This window comes from Ciconia boyciana, chromosome 5, assembly GCF_034638445.1.
Source record: "Ciconia boyciana chromosome 5, ASM3463844v1, whole genome shotgun sequence".
Taxonomy (NCBI): domain Eukaryota; kingdom Metazoa; phylum Chordata; class Aves; order Ciconiiformes; family Ciconiidae; genus Ciconia; species Ciconia boyciana.
In genome coordinates, this window is record NC_132938.1 from 67,055,027 (window position 1) to 67,069,539 (window position 14,513).

Genomic DNA, 14,513 nt, shown 5'->3' on the forward strand with positions numbered 1-14,513 from the left:
TTGGGGTTAATAATAGGAAACAAGTAAAGAATGGTGGACAACTTGCCTTTTTGACCTTTCAGCTTCCCCAAGTTTTAAAAGAATATAATGATTTACACAGTATAATACGCTCCTAAATTATCTGAATGTTTTAAACTACTGGGAAGAACTAACATTTGCTTATTTCAGGCCCTTAAATATATTTTACTACTTAAAAGTTGCTTCATGTTACCATGTGATTCAGTTAAAGAGAAGATATTTGGGTAAATTCTGATGTTACCATGTGATTCAGTTAGAGAGAAGATATTTGGGTAAATTCTGATTTTTTTTTTTTTTTTTAGTAGGTCAATAAATTTTCATTGAGTAAGACTCAGAAATGTTAGTATGTATAAGCTACAATTTCGTTGCTGTATAAGTGGCAATTGCTGCATAAGGGGGAAAATTTTGTTCACTGATCTGAATGGGAAGAAGTATAATCTTAAAACATTAGTACTGTGACTTTAACATACAGTGTATTTCTAAATAATTGTTAGTTTTCCATCAGTTTATTACAGTTGTAATAAACATTGGTGAATATTAAGTAAATTTGTATGTTCTTTGGTGCCCCACTCATTTAATACAGGAGAAAAAAAAAAAAAGGTGTGCACAGCATTTACATGTGTTATGTTTGCCTGATTTTCATTGCTGTCAGATGGGGGAAAACCGGCAAAAGCAGCAAAGATTAGGTGGTGCAGGAGTTAATATATGATGGCAATTTAAAAACTAATTTGCAGAGACATGAACATGGCTCAGTAGTTTTGGAAAGTAACAGGCCATCAGGATCTCTTGAATCCAAATCCCACTGGCATTCGTGAACTGTTGAGGATGGTTTTGTCTCCATTTTTTCTCCCTATCTTGAAGAAGGCAGGGTTTCCCACAGTGGTATGTGCAGGCATTTTTAGCTCTAGGGCATTTTGAAGGCTTCAGATGTTCTTCAGTCCTCTGAAAAGTGTGTCTGCATTGCCCTGAGGGGAAGCAGAGGTAGCTCGCCAAGAGGGTCATTGTACTACTGCACATTTTTGGTTTTCAATTGTGCGATGCCCAATGTATCAATGAAATAAAGCTGCAAAGATGCAAATTAAGTAACACACTTGAAATGCTTAAATATGAGGTTCATTCTTATGGTATAAATAGTTATTTATAAAAAACTTATTGCTTATTCTAGATAGAAATGATTCTCGGGAGATCACCTGACTTATGGAGAGTAGAAGGAACTTGGAGACTAGAATGTGCAGCCTCCTTTAAAGCTGTGTACCCTCCAAGATGTGTGGTTATGATGCAATCCTTCACCTTTTCTAAGTGTTTCCTTGTTACAGCTTCTTTTGTAGTAGGTGTGTGGGAAGGCTTTTCCTAATCAATGCCTCTGAGGAGAAGAAAGTATTTTCATTATTCAGCAGGCAGAATAGTCAGGAGAAAGGACCTGTACCACTGATGGGCTCTTATGCATGCAGCATGTATGTTTAATGGAGCTCCTCCATCTCATTATTCATTCAGTTTGAGTGAGTGGAATGTCATGAATAAAGCTGCAGGATGCTAAAATTTGACTAATTCAAACTGAAAGAGAAGTGTGAAATAGGGGATAGGAATAGAGTGAGCAAGTTAGACTGAGAATTTATGAAGCAGGAAAGAACAGGATCAGCTGGGTAGAGGAAGCTGCACAGAAGTCTTAAGAGAAGACTGTAATAGAGATTTGCTACTGGTTGAGAAGTGCCAGAGGTCTCAAAAAGAAGAAATGGGGAAACATTTGCAGCAGAAAGAACTGATGCATAAAGAGGCAAACAGCTATGGGAGATTCTTCCTAAGCAAAGATGACCTGAAGATACAATGGATTCTCACCTGTATAAATTGGTATAAAAATCATTGGAAGATGGGACCTGTGTCTGCAGCCTCAAGAATTGTTAGTGGCCTCATTTGCTGTTGCTGCAGAGTTTGAGGCAAACCTCCTTCATACTTGCTGCTACCTGTGTTCAGGTTGTGGCTGTGTTGTGTCTGTGGGGACTGAACTGGGCCTCTGGGCCATGAGTTGAAATGATGAATGTGGACACTCTGCTACCGGCCTGCCAACAACACATGGAGATACTGGAAAAGGATGTCCAAAAAGAGAAGTGCACAAGACCTATAGCTGGGTATTATGGCAATGCAGAGTGATAAACACTGAATTTAGTTACAATATATTTTTGTTAATAAGTAAGTATCAAATGTGCACCAGGCAGAATTTGACAGTCTGCTGAACTGTAGGAATGGTAGCAGGGATTGGGATAGAGAGGAGATATATACCTTGAGAGGATAATAGGCTCATGTCTTACAATTTAAACAAATGAAAAGCAATAGTTGCATTAGTGAAAATGAGCAAGTACATGTTGGGTATTCTGTTTCAATTAATTATTGTATGGTGATGTAACAGTAAGCTATACCTTGACTTGATTTGAAAACAAAATGCTGCCAACGTACATAAAATTATCTCTCAGATAAGCAAAGACTTTTAAGAATTATATTGACTAGTACTTGCTTTCTTATTCTAGAAATTTCTTATTCTAGAAATTATTTGTATGCATATTTTTTTCTCAAGCTGAGGAGAAAAAAGGCAAAAGTATTGCTACTTAGATGAAAATGCAGGAACATGAAAATGTCTTGATACAGTGGTTTTCTCCGCCCCCCCCCCCCCCCGCCCCCCCGCCCCGGTCAGTGACTGTGTTTGAATGTGTTTTTGGTGGAAGCTTAGACTCCTTCTAGAAACTTCTCATGTGTACTGTCCTGCATAATATATGTTAACTTGCTTTTCTTAGCTTTTTTCTGTGAACCACTCAGAAATAACCCAGAGATTCCTCAGGTCATGGGGTTACAGACTGTGAGTCCGTGTATGGTGCACACAGTACCTTTGTATCTTTCACTTCACTGAATTGAAAATTAGTTTTGCTATCTTCAGATATTGGTGCCTCCCATCTAAACAAACCTGATTTGTTTGGAGATTAGTTTCCACTTTTGAACAGTTAGTGTTGCTAGAGGAGAAGTGGAAAAACAGGTCAATAAAGCCCTTGTTAAGATTTAAAAGTTGTAACGCTTTCTGGAATTATGAAGAGTTTATTGATGGTGTCAGCAGCACAGGAGCTAGCTTGCACTGAGCAGACTCTATAAGGAAACAGCAGCACTATATAATTGTCTGACCTGTCTGGCAGACCAGACATTCCCTTGCTCTCTCTACAAATTGCCCACCTGATAATTAAAAAAAGAACAAAATCTTAACATATAGTTAAAATATTTTCCCTATGTTCTTTAATGCAAATGTCAGTCATCTTAACCTTTTTCATTGCTCTATGCTAATTTTTCTCCTTGGCAATTAGTAAATGTTCTATGTCAAATTAAGTTAAAATTAATGGTAGAGGCAAATGTTGCAGTTATTAGCTCACAAGTGTCTTTAACTAGTAGTGCGCAAAGATGCATTCCAAGCATTGCAAACAGCTATAGATTAACCATCAAATGCTGGTGAAGATTAATGATTGGCCTTTTAGCTCACTAATTTAGAACAATTTCTAGTAATTAATTTTGTATTATCAGCTTTACAGTTGCAAATGCCTTAAGGAAAATAAAAAATGACTTAAGTACATTTAAGATTCTTCAAGCTAACAGTTGTCTTGTAAATCGTTGCATGCTTGCAGATCCTAATGTTTAATCTTTAATACCTTTATATACTACCTCTGTCTACTTGTATTTAGTAATCATAATTTCTACTTAATTTTGCATTTTCATTGATACTGCTTTTGTTAACCTTAGGTGTTTTCTTTGTAGGGTGTATTGTTTGGCTTTGTGAACTTGTGTGCTTCATAAATGCCATGTCATGCAACAGAAATGTGGTGGAAGAATTGTCCATCATAGTACCACTATTTCTTGGTTTTCTGTCAAACCAAATTACAAATTAATATAGTGAGCAGAACTGTTTGTATAGGCTTGTTGAGAAGTTGGATTTTACAAAGCAGTATTTCTTAAATTTCTTTTCTTTTTTATATAAATAAGAAAATCCCAAACTCTAAATGCATGTTTGAAAAATACTGGTTTAGGTGGTCTGTGTAATTTTGTGCATTGCTATTTCAACTTGAATATTATTTAAAGGACAGTATTTAATACATTAAGTGATATTAATTTTTTCTGATGTTTATGGTGGAAGTAGAAATTGCTATCCTTTTAAAGTGGATTTTGGTTTTTTTGTCAGTGATGTTCTCCTGTAGTTCCGTACTGTGTAATTTTCTCTACCAGTGTGGCTCTCCTTGCAGTTTCTTGCATTGTTCTTAAATCAACGTAGATTCTCATCAGATTGTATTTGGATTTAATTGCCTGTAAGTTTACATTGCCCATCTGTGAAGATAAGTTGTCTGTATTGACCTTCTTGCCACTTTTTTTTTTTTGGGTGGTTTTTTTTTTTGGTAGTACCGATTAACAATCCTGAAGAGCACAGTTTGGTTTCTAGAGTGTTGCTCTGTAATGGCTTCCAAACCATTGTCTATTCCCTGTTTCAGATGAGACTGCTTGTGAAAATATATTGCATCTGTGTACCATACATTGTATTTTTAACTGTTGACCATAGCTGGGCAAAGATCAACTTGTTGCAAAGTTGGTTGCATCTCTAACCTATACAGTCAGTAGAACTCATACTTGTAACTTTCAACAGTCTTAGCTGGAAAAACAAAACTGCTGAGTTTGTAATTCATTATAACAATGAATGATATCATGGTAACATTCAAAATTAATACAAATATCTGTGGTGCCTATCTGACTTCAAGATAACACATGTAGGTTATTGGGAAAAACAAAGCATGCAACAGGAAACTCTCCCAAGAGACAAAAAGAGAGAAAGTAGCATGGAAAGATTTTGAATAGTGAATGAATAATATAAGTATATATTGCTAATAAATACCGGGGGGCTTTGCTGAAACAGTGGCTAGTTTTTAGATAGAATTTGGTTTTGTGATTGTTTGGATTTTAAAAAATAAGGAGTCTTAGATCTAGATGAACTTTTCTTCCACCACTGAAATTTTAAGCATCCTTAAAATTAAATGAGAAATTATGATGTGAAGGAAAGAGCTTGGAAGCAGAGTGACTCCATTGTTGGCAAGGAAATAAGAACTTAAGCTATTAAGAATAACTGAAATCTTGGCTATGGCATGTTTATTAATGAGGCAGTGAAGTTGCTAATGAGGGGCCAGAAAATTTGGAGTTTTCAATAAAGTAATATGAAGTATGACATGCACATAACGATCTTGCTAGGATCACAGAGATGTGGTGGCGTGGCTCCCGTGACTGGAGTGTTGTAGTGAAGGGATATCAGCTCTTTATGAAGTACGGAATGGGAGTTACCTTTTATGTGAGAGCAATTGGAGTGCATGGAGCTCTGCCTGGGGATGAATAAGGAGCCAACCGAGAGTTTCTGGATTAGGATTAAAGAGAGGACAGGTAAAGGTGACATTATAGTGGGCATCTGCTACATGCTGCCTGACCAGGAAGAACAAGCAGATGAGGTCCTCTACAGACAGATAGGAGCAGCCTCATGTTTGCAGGCCCTGGCCCTCATGGGCCTGATATATGCTGGAGGAACAACACAGCAGGACACAGCCTTGGCTGCAGTGACCATGAGATGGTGGAGTTCAGGATTCTGAGAGGAGGGAGAAGAGTAAAATCAAGCTCACAACCCTGGACTTATGGAGAGTGGATTTTGACTTGTCTTCAAGCAAAGTTGATTTAATGCTGTTAACCAGATGATAAATTTGGTAGGTAAGAGAAAATCTGAAGCTGCAATAGGCTTTTGTAAAGGGGGCTGGCTTGGTAGCACACTAGAAAAAAGTTAGCATTACAGAAAAAGAGTACATCACAGGTTATACAAACTGAGATATAACTAACCGGCCATTTCTCCAAAAGTAGTTGCCAGCACTGTAGAATGTGTTCGTGGAGTGGAAAGTGAGAAGCCGTGAAGTAGGTTGCTTTTACTCCTGCATATGAGTTTAATGACACTTGCACTGGAATGATGCATGAAAATATGGATGTTCACACTATTAAAGATTTTTTGAAGAGCTGGGAAGGTTGCAGAAGGGGTCACAGGAAGATTTCTAGTCCTTCAGAATAAAAGCTTTTTCTTTTTAGCTGGTCCTGTTACTTCTCCATCTTTTGGGCTTTTAAAAACATTGTTATAGTATGTTAAAGAAAAAAAGACCCTTGAAAACATGGTATTTCTTCCTCACTGAAATATTTTAATAACTCAGAAATGCAGACATAATTAGTTACTAGAAATTGAAGCTAGACTTTGAAAATGAAGGAGGATACTTTTTTTTTATTTTTAGATGGTAGATTTGGAACAAATGATCCAGGGGAGATTTCATCTCTTGATTTCTAAAACCAAGGCTGGACAACTTTCTGGATGCTGTCATCCAATTCATGTTACTGGACTCAATGTGTAGGAAAATGGGTTAAAATCAAGGACTGGGCTAGACGATCTGATGTTACTTTCTGGTGTTAACCTCAGTGATTCCTTGAAGTGCTAGGGGGAAAGCAGCTGTAACAAAACTGATGATATGCTTTTAGAATGAGTTTAAAGTTATATTCCTTGATGCTTGCAATTTACTTTAACCAGGTTGGTAATTTATCAAAGCACTTATGTAGATAGGGCTGCCAGAACTTAGAACTTTATAGTGCCGTTAACGCTTGTTGTGTTTTGTAAGGACCAGCGTAAGCATCAAGTGTTGCTTGATGAAACTCTTGCAACACTGTGAATGTGCTCTTTTTGCAAGGTGGATTTAGTAACTGCCAACCCTGCAAAACATCTTGATGATTCGTTCCATTAAGATTGAATTGTTGCTTTTATTGAACATGTTCTGTGATCCATGCACTACTCTCCATTGCACTCAAGTTTGGGCACTGAAGAAAATCATGTTCTGTAACAGGTCCCTCCAGCCACTCTCTTGTGATCATCTTAGTGTCATCGTGCCTATACCCATTTGTACTGGGGAGAGATGGCAGCAACACTAATAGAATTTGACATACGTCTCCCTCATTTGCCCCTTTCCACAAAAAAAAAACCCAAACAAAACCCGTGCCATTCTCATCTTTATCTTGCTTTGCCTTGGTTCAAGGGAACTAGTGAAATTAGATTTTGAGGCTAGACCTGAGACTTGTTCAACAGTTTTGGAAGCAGTGCATAAGCAGAGTAGAATCCAGGTCTCATACTTGGATGTAGCTTAACAGTGTTAAAAAAGTAAGTATGCAGTGTAGCTAAAGCCTGCAAATACTTTTGAGAAGTCATTTTTACCATGTATTTTTCAAAATGAATGTTGCAATAACAAGTCTGATACTGAAGACAGAAATGAGTAAAGGTAGCTATGTTATCACAGCTTTGTTACAGCTATACTTGCATTGTGTAGGTAACGTGTATACATATTGTGGGTCAGTGTGCTTTCCAGGAATTATATATGATACATTTTGCTGAAGTAAACCAACAGCATTTTTATTTGTTGAATGTCTCTTTAGTACTTGTTGGAATAAAACTTTTTAGTAGTTTTGGAAATGGAGGAAGCAACAAGGAGAGAGAGAAGAGGGAAAGCTAGCTGGAGTTAAGCTCAAGTTGTCAAGATTTCTTCTTCAGAAAGAATGATTTGACCAAAAGTAGCAGCTTTGCCTAATCATGTTTTTGAAAACAAATTAAAAGGGCAAGGGAGAGCTTATTAGCATGATCTATTTTGGGCTGCTTTTGACATCCTGACTGTGGTACAGTTCAGGAAGGAAGTATTTCTAAAATAATAATGCCCCCCCCACACTCTATTTAGCAATACCCTATAATCAAATATTTTATAGATCCATTGTGACAGATGGATGAACTTTCAGTCATTTGTAATCATTCACGCTTTTTTGTTTGTACATAACTGATTTTAAACTAGTACAGGAAGACTTTTTTTTTTTTAAACAGGAGGAGGAAGATATCCTAGTTCTATTGCTAGAGACTCACGTTTCAGTTAAATCAACTTGAACAAATAACATGCTTCAGGTCATGTGTTAGAATAGTACACTGCTCCTACAATACTTAAATTTATATTTGATTGATGGAGAAATTAGTATGTTGAAAAGCTAATGTTGACAACACAACCTGCCAAGAATATTCCTTTTTACCTTTGTTCTTTCTTTGCTCCTCTCTGATTTGTTAACTATAATTTTAGTACCTTTTTAACCTGTCAAGTTAGTTTTTGACTTACATGTATCATCTTAAGAGAAAATAGTCCTACTGACTAATCATCACTTTGAATACCATGTACACGGAATTTTTAGATGAGATCCAAATGAATGAGTTTAGTGTGTAAGAGAATAAGAATATGTGTATTTATATATTTAGTAAAATGTACTGCTCTGCTTTGTCTATGGAAAATGTTTATGATTAAAAAAATGGTTTAAAAAAACCCCACCCTCAGCTGCAGTTTATATGTTGGGAAAATTTTGAGAACTAAGCTTACAGATAAATAAACACTTCTGTTATAAAAGATAAATCTAAATCCTAAATAGAAAGGTATGGATAAACTAAATTGAATGACAGTGTAATAAAAACTTCAGTTAGTCTAGTGAGATTTTCTTTCAGCACGCAGCTATTTATTTGTGCAAATCAATTTTATCAGTATGTATATAAAGAATTTTTCTCTCTGGAATTTTTTTTTATATACTTAAAAGCAATAATAATCTTTTTCAGCTCATCCGTAGGAAGATCTTCTCACTTGAGTCAGATTGTGTAGCTGTTCTCATGTGCCTTTTAAATGGGGTGAATAGCATTCACCAGAGGAAAAGTCCTCTGGAGAATTTTAGGTATCATTTGGAGGTCACTAGGATTTTGGCTTCGTTGTATGCTTCTCTCTGCTCTGACTTTGTGGGATTGTATTTTTTTTAATGTAAACTTCTTGAAAGTTTATTTATTTTTGCGGATTGTTGAGCATACTCAAGATGCTAAAATGATGTGAAAGCTCAGCTATAGTAAGTACCCCTGCTACTTGTCACAGTGTCCCCCCTTACAAAAAAATTGAGACTGTCATCTATCTCAAATTTAGTAATTCTCTGGATGTTATGCTGTCACATTTTTATCTGCATCCTGTACAATTACATGCATGAATGCAAGTAGCACAGGTAACTCTAATTACAGACGACTGTAATTAGCCTAGGAAATAATGCAAGTGTTAACTATAAATACTAGATTTTAAATATTTTCACTTCTGTTACTAGAAGTAGTCTTTAAAACTGAGTACTTCTAGTAAACATTTAATTTCCTGTCCTTAGAATCAGTCTAGGATTTTTTGACTCTGGTGTTACTTTTTCTTTTTTTTTCCTTGTCTTTCTTTTGGCCAGGAATAACAGGTACACTTAAGAAAAACTTGCTCTCAGTTGAAGTGATCTCCAATGTGAGATTATTTTTTATCATGAGGACAGTATCCAATATAAATTTGTAGTATAATTTTGTGATTTGAGCAATGATTTTGGTGGTGGTTTTTTTTTTTTTTCTTTTTTAACAGTCATTAATATATAATTTTAAATGAATTTTTCAACTCTGTTCTTTTAGGTAACTTTTGAAATGCACAAAGAGAGTCTTTCTCAAATGTACAGGGAGTACCAAGGGAAAGAAGGTGAAGGGAGTGGAATACGTTCTTCAACTCAAATTAGAACAATCTCTGGAGTTAGCCAAGAAGCTGAAACCAAGGGAAAGCAACAATGTTTGGAGTTAAAAGAAGATGCTACTGCTCCTTCCTGCATTATTAATGATGATATGGAGTGCAGTACTGAAAAAACAGAGACAAATATCTCATCAGATGGTGACCAACAAACTCATTCAGTGTCTAATCATAGGGAGGAGTTAGAGGGGGAAGACAGGGAGACTACACAGGATTTAAAAGCAGTGTCTTGTGCAGAATTTTGTCCAGAACCAGAAGCAATAAAGCCCAGTGTTTCAGAAATTAGTACTGGAATAGCTGAAGCAATTGAAGATGCTCTGAGCAAAGCAGACAAGCTTGTGGAAGAAACAGTAGCTGTCACTGCTGCTGCTTTAGCAATGCAAACTACTTTGGAAGGAGAAACTCCTGAAAGTCCAGAAGGACTGGAAAAATCAACTGTAGAGGTGGAGGATGAAGATGACTTTGTTGATTTGAAAGAGGAAAGTAGTATGCCTTTACCTTCAGAAAAGAATGGAGAAACAAACAAGGAACATAACTGTAATGAAAGCAAAGTGACAAAGCAGGAAAAAGCAATAGAGAAGCAACCTGAATCTGTGCTGTTGAAATCCGAAGATACTGAAGATGTGGATGGGAAAAAACAAGAACCGACTTCTTTACCAGAAACAGTGAGTTCTGCAGTTCAAGAAGTAGCCACTCAACCGGATTCAGAAGGGAAGAAGCTGCTGGAGGAAGAAAAGATTATTTTTAGTGAAGCCAAAACAGCTGAAGAAAATGCAAATGCACATGTGTCAGAGCCTGCTGGAGCCTCTGACAAAAGAATCGCCAAGCTTGATGTTTCTAGTGTTGCATCAGATACAGAAAAACTGGAACTGAAAGCTAACACATGTCTAGAAGCACCTCTGCCCCCCAGATCCATACCTGAGGTAAATTCTACCTGTCCTTCATCTATCTAGCTTAAAAATAAAAGGAAGTTCTTATTTTATGAGATTTTTGAAAAAGTGTACCTGTACATATTTTGCAGATTTTAACACGTGTGGATTTTGTGAGTTATCCAAAGAATACTTTCAACCCTTGATTAGAATAGCCATAATTCTTACTAATTTGTGTACTGAGAAGTCTCTTTTAAGTTTTTATTCTTTGTACATCCACTTATGGATGAGACGGAGACAGCTGGTGGAGACGGAGTATTTGGCTAGATGGACACTTCATCTGTGTTGGTATTTCTGTTCTTAAGTTTGAAGAATTGAAAGAAACATTTATATGTTCTGAGAGGATTTTATCTAGAATTTCTTTTGCTGCTTTACTCAACCTCCCTTTTAGTCTTTTCAGTCCGGTCTCTTATAATCTCAACTCTTAATAATTACTGAGAAGCGAACATTGCTTGTGCAGAAAAAAATATCACTAAGTTTCTTTCATATCCTGATGGAACTTGTGAAAATATTTTTTACACTAGCTACTCTGCAGGAGGTACACTATATATATGTATATCTATATTTGAAACTATAAAATTTAATAGGATTGTCACTCCATCACGTCAGTCTACCTTTGTTGTGCAAGTGTAATTTAAAACTGGGCTTCTGTTGCGTGCTGCAGTGCTCCACCCCTCTAGTCTTTAGTTTCTAACGCAGCTTTTCATGGTTAAATAGTCATGTATCTGAGTCCTTCCCTTCTGCAGCGGTACCTGCTAATGGATGCTCTTCATTCTGCACCATTCTTCCTTAAAGGAGGAAAACCACTGTCTACAGCGACATATACTCCCCCTGTGGTAAGGTTGGGTTGCTGCTTGTGTATGCCTAGACTGACAGGTGTGGTAGTGCAGCTGTAGACTAGTTTGTAGGCTTGGTATATCCAGTAAATAGCATTTGTCTAATAGCTTTAGCTTTATTTATAACCATGTACACAGTCTAAACTTGTTGAATATCTAAAATCTCAAGTCTATTAAATGCATTTCAGTGTATGCCATGGAAACTAATAACCAGAGTGTGGGGTGTTTTTTTGTCTGCAAACTGTGTACTTAGACCTCAAGGCAGCAAGATTCTTTGGGACGAGAGCTGGCTGCTACATCAGATGGGCAGAGAAGAGACTCTAGGTCAACTGTGTTCCGTATTCCTGAGTTTAAGTGGTCACTGATGCATCAGCGCTTGCTCACAGACTTACTCTTTTCAATAGAAACAGATATACAGATGTGGAGAAGGTAAATTTCTATGCTTTTTGTGGAATGATCTAGACTGGCATTTCAATTATAATTAGCTTGAAGATTTTGTTGAAACTGCATCAGAGTCGCTCTTTGACATCTAAGTTTGCACATCTGGTATTTTACTCATTCAGTAGCTGTACTTATTTTGTGACCTGTACCTAAATATTCTCAGATTTTTTTAAAGACTTTTTACAGACATAAATGTGTATTGGTTGAGGGCCTGCACATATATTTTGACTGAAATCCTGGCTACATTTAAGTCAATGCTGTTGATGTCTTGCTGTTGATTTTTATTGGACCATGATTTTCATGTTCCTAATGTATGTAAGGGCCTGCATCTTTTATTAGTACCTAAATATGGACTAAAAAAAAAAAATCTATCCTAAATAGTATTTATTACTTCTGCATTTACACACACTATGTTGCTGCTTTGATAGGATTCTGTGAATACAGAGATGTTCTGTGCATTTAAAAATTAACTTGTAACAGGGATCTGGAATGTAATCATCAAGATGAACTTAGTAAAAAAAGTAAACTTTGAAAACACTGGTAATTCTGCATTTTAATGTTAAGATTTAATAACTTAAATAAGAGTAGTGTCTGTTATTAGCTTGTAGTAGTGAATGTCAAATTTAAATTCAACCATATAGCATTCAGCCATACTGACCTGATAAAAAGGAATGTAAGGATGAAGAAATAGAGTATTTAAGTCATTAAAACAATTTAAACTGAGGTGAATTTTTGTCGGACTGTCATTTTTAGGATGTGATAAACTAACCTCTCAGGACATCATCAGCTATAGATAAAATATATTTTTAGTTTACGTTCTGTTTTGAAAATCTATTTCCATGTTTAACAGGATTTAAGTTTTTGTGTTTTGTTGATTTTTAATTTCTCTGTGAAGCTCTTAGTATTTGCTTTATTTTTCCAAAGATTTAAGTTCAAATCTAGTTCACACTTTCAGGAAACTTTATTGTATTGCCTGATACAGTGACTTTTGCTATAGCAAGTAATCATAGACGAACCTATAATGTATCTTTATCCAAATGATGATTAACATTCATTAACGTCTTGCTGATCTGGAGAGGTTTAAGAACAGAAAGGAAAGGTAATTTTAGATTTAGATTAAGGTACACCAGTTGACCCTTACGGTCATGTGATATTTGCTGCCCCACTGCTAACTGTCTGGTTTTAGTTTTATGAAAACATAAAGGTGCTAAAGTACCACCAAAATAAAGCTGTATTCTGAATGGTTTTTTTTTGAACAGCCATTCTACAAAAACTGTGATGGACTTTGTGAATAGCAGTGACAATGTCATATTTGTGCACAACACAATTCATCTCATCTCTCAAGTGATGGACAACATGATCATGGCTTGTGGTGGTATATTGCCATTGCTTTCTGCTGCCACATCTGCTACTGTAAGAAATTTCATTTTTATTTGAAAATTTATCTCTTGTGGGAGGATGCCTTTCTTTATGCAGTGTATTAACTATTATATCTGTCCTTTCGGGAAACAGGAACGGGTGTGGGATATTTCCACAAGCATCTCTCTCCTCCCTTTGCTACCTCCATGCTTTCTCTAAGATAAATTGGGTGCCTGCCCTCTTTGCCTGAAGACATAAAAGGAAGTTGCCTAGCTTCATTGTCCAGTGGTCTGGAATGGGATTAAATCCCAATACTAATGATTGTTCCTAGAATATGACTAATTGCTACTTTTGAATGTGACTGAAAATGGACTTCCAGCATACGTTTTTCTTCATTTAAGTTGTGAAGAAGTAAACGTTGCTTTCAATTTTTCTTTGTGTAGCATGAATTGGAGAATATTGAGCCAACTCAAGGACTTTCAGTAGAAACATCTTTAACATTTCTCCAGAGATTAATCAACCTTGTGGATGTGCTAATTTTTGCAAGCTCTCTTGGTTTCACTGAAATTGAGTCTGAGAAAAATATGTCATCTGGAGGCATTCTGCGACAATGTCTTCGTCTGGGTAAGCAAGTAAAACCGTGTAATGAGCATAGGAGCTTGCTGTTACTAAATAGTTAACAATTGTTAGCTTTATTTTATTTTCTGCCCTTTTTTTGTTAAATCAAGATTAAATTTAGTTAAAGAAGCATTGGGAGCTTTTCCTACTTTACTGTTAATGTATTCTGCAGTGCATATACATGGGGTTCTTTTCCTCTTTTAAAAGTTTAAATAAAATAAATTAAGTTTGGTAGCCTGACTGTTGTGGATGCATGTTTTCATTTTATCCATGAAGATACTTCTTTTGCCAAAGTTCCCCAAATAGTCAAGGCTGAGAATATAGCAGCTTTAAGAAAAAGAAATCTTGTACTATATGCAAAAATGTGAACCTTTACAATATGTAGAAAAGAGGTTTAAATCTTGAGGTCAGTAGATGAAGGCATGGTGAAAACTAGAGATGTAAATTTATGAAGAGTAGGGTTGAAATTGGGCAGTAGTTGTATCCAGTATTATAGTATATTTGCATCAAATCGGATTGAAAGAAAGTGGTCATTACCTAAAAAAGTAATGATTATTCTGGGAATGAGAACATACAAGATCATAACTGGGTTCAGTTAGTTAATACAGGAGGAGAGTATTCATGCTAGTTGC

At 36.1% G+C, this 14,513-nt stretch overlaps 1 protein-coding gene across 6 annotated transcripts in view; it reads left to right on the forward strand.

Moving 5' to 3' along the window:
* Positions 1 to 14,513, forward strand: part of LRBA (LPS responsive beige-like anchor protein) — a 433,706-nt gene that overhangs the window by 77,543 nt on the left and 341,650 nt on the right. For all 6 annotated transcript variants that reach the window (XR_012042586.1, XM_072861998.1, XM_072861994.1 and 3 more), the window contains exons 23-26: positions 9,590 to 10,621; positions 11,717 to 11,892; positions 13,164 to 13,317; positions 13,707 to 13,887. Coding sequence is in view for 5 of the 6 variants with exons in the window: in XM_072861998.1 (XP_072718099.1) it covers positions 9,590 to 10,621; positions 11,717 to 11,892; positions 13,164 to 13,317; positions 13,707 to 13,887 (1,543 nt within the window). In the remaining variant the exon portion in view is untranslated. The remainder of the gene's footprint in view (positions 1 to 9,589; positions 10,622 to 11,716; positions 11,893 to 13,163; positions 13,318 to 13,706; positions 13,888 to 14,513) is intronic.